Here is a 3,028-nt window from a genome sequence, read left to right on the forward strand (position 1 = left end):
TATAGATAATCCTGAAGTTACTTTGGATGAGTTACTTGAAGTGATGCCAGGGCCGGATTTCCCAACTGGGGGAACGATTCTTGGAAGGTCTGGAATAAGATCAGCATTTGCAACGGGTCGTGGATCAGTTGTTGTGCAAGGCAAGACTCACATGGAAGACCTGCCACAAGATAGGCAAGCAATAGTGATTGATGAAATACCTTACCAGGTAAATAAAGTAAAATTAATTGAGAAGATAGGTGAGCTTGTAAAAGAAAAAAGAATTGATGGCATAACAGAAATTAGGGATGAGTCTGATAAGTCTGGTATTAGAGTAGTAATTGACCTCAGAAGAAATGCTGAAGCAAGTTTTATACTTAATCAAATATTGGGACTAACTCCACTAAGAAGTAGTTTTAGTGTTAACACTTTAGTCCTCAACAACAACAGGCCTGCTTTGATGTCATTAAAAGAAATCATAGCTGCTTTTGTTGATTTTAGAAAAGAAGTATTAATCAGGAGAACAGAATTTCGTCTAAGAAAAACGAGGGAAAAAGCTCATATATATATAGGGCTCTACATTGCGGTCTTGAGCATAGATGAAGTGATAAAAATCATCCGTGGTGCAAAAGATCCTGCGGAAGCAAGTAGAGAACTTTTAAATAAAGAATGGAAAACTTCAGCTGAGATAAACACAATTATTGGATTAATCTCAGACAGCACGAGCTTTTTGAAAGACGGAGTGTATAGATTAACTGAACTGCAGACGAAAGCTATTCTTGACATGAAATTGCAACGTTTAACAGGCCTTGAAAAAGACAAATTAGAAGCTGAGCTAAGTTCAATGATCAACCTGATAAAAGAATATATCGCTTTTCTTGGCTCAGGAGAGAAGTTGATGAAAGAAATAAAAAACAATCTACAAGAAATAAAGAACAGATTTGCTGTGCCGCGAAAAACTTCAATAGAGGAATCAGATACGGACATTGAAGCTGAAGATCTAATTCCACAAGAGGATATGGTGATAACCGTAACTATGAATGGTTATATCAAGCGTGTGAAGCTTTCTCATTATAGAACTCAGCGTCGTGGTGGAAAAGGAAAGCTAGGACAAGGATTAAAAGAAGAGGATGTAACCACAAAATTATTTGTTGGGAATACCCACACTAGCCTTTTATTCTTTTCTAATATTGGCCGAGTTTATAGATTAAAAGTTTATAAGTTACCTCTTGCAGAGCCAACTGCACGTGGAAGAGCACTTGTTAATATATTCCCGCTTAGCGATGGTGAAACTATAACTAATATAATGCCATTACCAAGTGAAAATGACGAAAATCAAAACATAGTTTTTGCTACTGCTCATGGGAACATAAGGCGCAACTCTTTAGCGGATTTTCACTATATTCCAAGCAATGGAAAAATAGCAATCAAGCTCGATGAAGGAGATAAGTTAATATCAGTTAAAGTATGCAATGAAATTGATCATGTTTTTCTTTCAACAAGATTCGGCAAAAGTATCAGATTTGTTGTAAGTGATGTGCGTCAATTTAAAAGTCGCAATTCAGATGGCGTAAGAGGTATCAAACTTGCAAAGAATGACAGCGTGATATCCATGACCATATTAAATGGGATAGGTGTAGCAACAGAAACAAAAGAACTTTACTTAAAAGTTCCACTCGCAAAAAGACTGGGGGCTGCGATTAATAACTCCATTGATTCTAAATTGGAAAAGACTTTGAATGATTTAGGAATAGATAACGAATTATTCTTAAAACTTGCAGTGAATGAGGAGTTTATATTAACTATTACCGAAAATGGCTTTGGTAAAAGAACTTCTGCGTATGAGTATAGAATAACTAACAGGGGTGGTGTTGGTATCACCAATATTCTTACTACCAACAGAAACGGTAATGTTGTTGCTAGTTTTCCAGTTGAGCAGGGTGATAATATCATGCTTATTACAGATAAAGGAAAGTTAATTCGTATTTCAGTAAATGATATCAGAATTGCAGGACGTAGCACTCAAGGAGTCACTCTGTTTAAAACAGAGAGTAGAGAAAAGGTGGTGTCAGTAGCGAAAATTGAAGATCCTGATTCCACTGAAGATAGTATTTCTGAAGTTGAAAACTCTATCTCTTCTCAACTGTAGTACAGGTTAAACAAAAAGCGCAAGTTTTTGTTGATTAATACGCAGTATTTAATTTAAAATATATACTTATGGCTAAGTAGAGATCAATGGATAAAAATTTAACTAAAAATAAAAAACCACTGGCAAACAAAGAGGATAAAAAAGCACCTCCCGTTAAAGATCTTACTAAAAATAAGGGTAGGAGAGATTTTATAACATTAACTACATGCGCTATGGCGGGTATAGGAGCTGCAAGTGGACTTTGGCCACTGGTTAAGTCTATGAATCCTTCTGCTGAAGTTTTAGCAACTTCCACAGTGGAGGTGAATTTGTCTGGAATTCAGGAAGGACACGGAGTAAAAGTAAAGTGGCAAGGGAAACCAGTATTCATTCGTAGACGCACAAAGCAAGAAATTGAGGTTGCAAGAGCTGTGAATGTAAAGAACTTGAGGGACCCTGAGTCAGATGAACAGAGAGTACGTGAAGGAAAAGATGAGTGGTTAATCATGATCGGAATATGTACACATCTTGGGTGTGTGCCGATTGATCACGCTACAAAAGATGGTAACGGTTGGTTCTGCCCTTGCCACGGTTCATATTATGACACATCAGGCCGAGTAATTGGGGGTCCTGCACCAAAAAATATGGTTGTACCTGATTATTTTTTTCCCAGTGAGAATGTTGTGGTAATTGGCAAGAAGGCTTAACGGAACCCGTTAAAAAAAACTCACAGGATCAACATCTATTATCACTGCAATACTCGAATTCAAGTTACAATTTTTAATCCAACATTTCAGCTTCTTTTGTATAGATAGACTGTGCTTATTGTGTATTTTTAGCAACACCCTATACCGATACTTATTATTTAAGAAATTTATTGCTGCTGGTGATGGACCAAGAATTTCAAATTCCTTTTTGTCT

At 36.6% G+C, this 3,028-nt stretch overlaps 2 protein-coding genes across 2 annotated transcripts; both read left to right on the plus strand.

The window, feature by feature from the left end:
- Nucleotides 1-43: 43 nt before the first annotated feature.
- Nucleotides 44-2,128, plus strand: LOC115236642 (DNA gyrase subunit A-like). The gene has a single exon (XM_029809227.1). The coding sequence runs from the start codon at nucleotides 44-46 to the stop codon at nucleotides 2,126-2,128; it is 2,085 nt and encodes a 694-aa protein (XP_029665087.1).
- An 82-nt stretch (nucleotides 2,129-2,210) lies between these two features.
- Nucleotides 2,211-2,814, plus strand: LOC115236643 (ubiquinol-cytochrome c reductase iron-sulfur subunit-like). The gene has a single exon (XM_029809228.1). It carries the CDS (start codon nucleotides 2,215-2,217, stop codon nucleotides 2,812-2,814), a length of 600 nt encoding a protein of 199 aa, XP_029665088.1. The 5' UTR covers nucleotides 2,211-2,214.
- The last annotated feature ends 214 nt before the right edge of the window (nucleotides 2,815-3,028 follow it).

The sequence above is a fragment of the Formica exsecta genome, unplaced genomic scaffold (genome assembly GCF_003651465.1).
Source record: "Formica exsecta isolate Colony F162 unplaced genomic scaffold, ASM365146v1 scaffold2586, whole genome shotgun sequence".
Taxonomy (NCBI): domain Eukaryota; kingdom Metazoa; phylum Arthropoda; class Insecta; order Hymenoptera; family Formicidae; genus Formica; species Formica exsecta.

Bases quoted from the DNA above. Each gene is read 5' to 3' on its own strand.
- LOC115236642 (XM_029809227.1), top strand. From the start codon at position 44: ATGCCAGGGCCGGATTTCCCAACTGGGGGAACGATTCTTGGAAGGTCT.
- LOC115236643 (XM_029809228.1), top strand. From the start codon at position 2,215: ATGGATAAAAATTTAACTAAAAATAAAAAACCACTGGCAAACAAAGAG.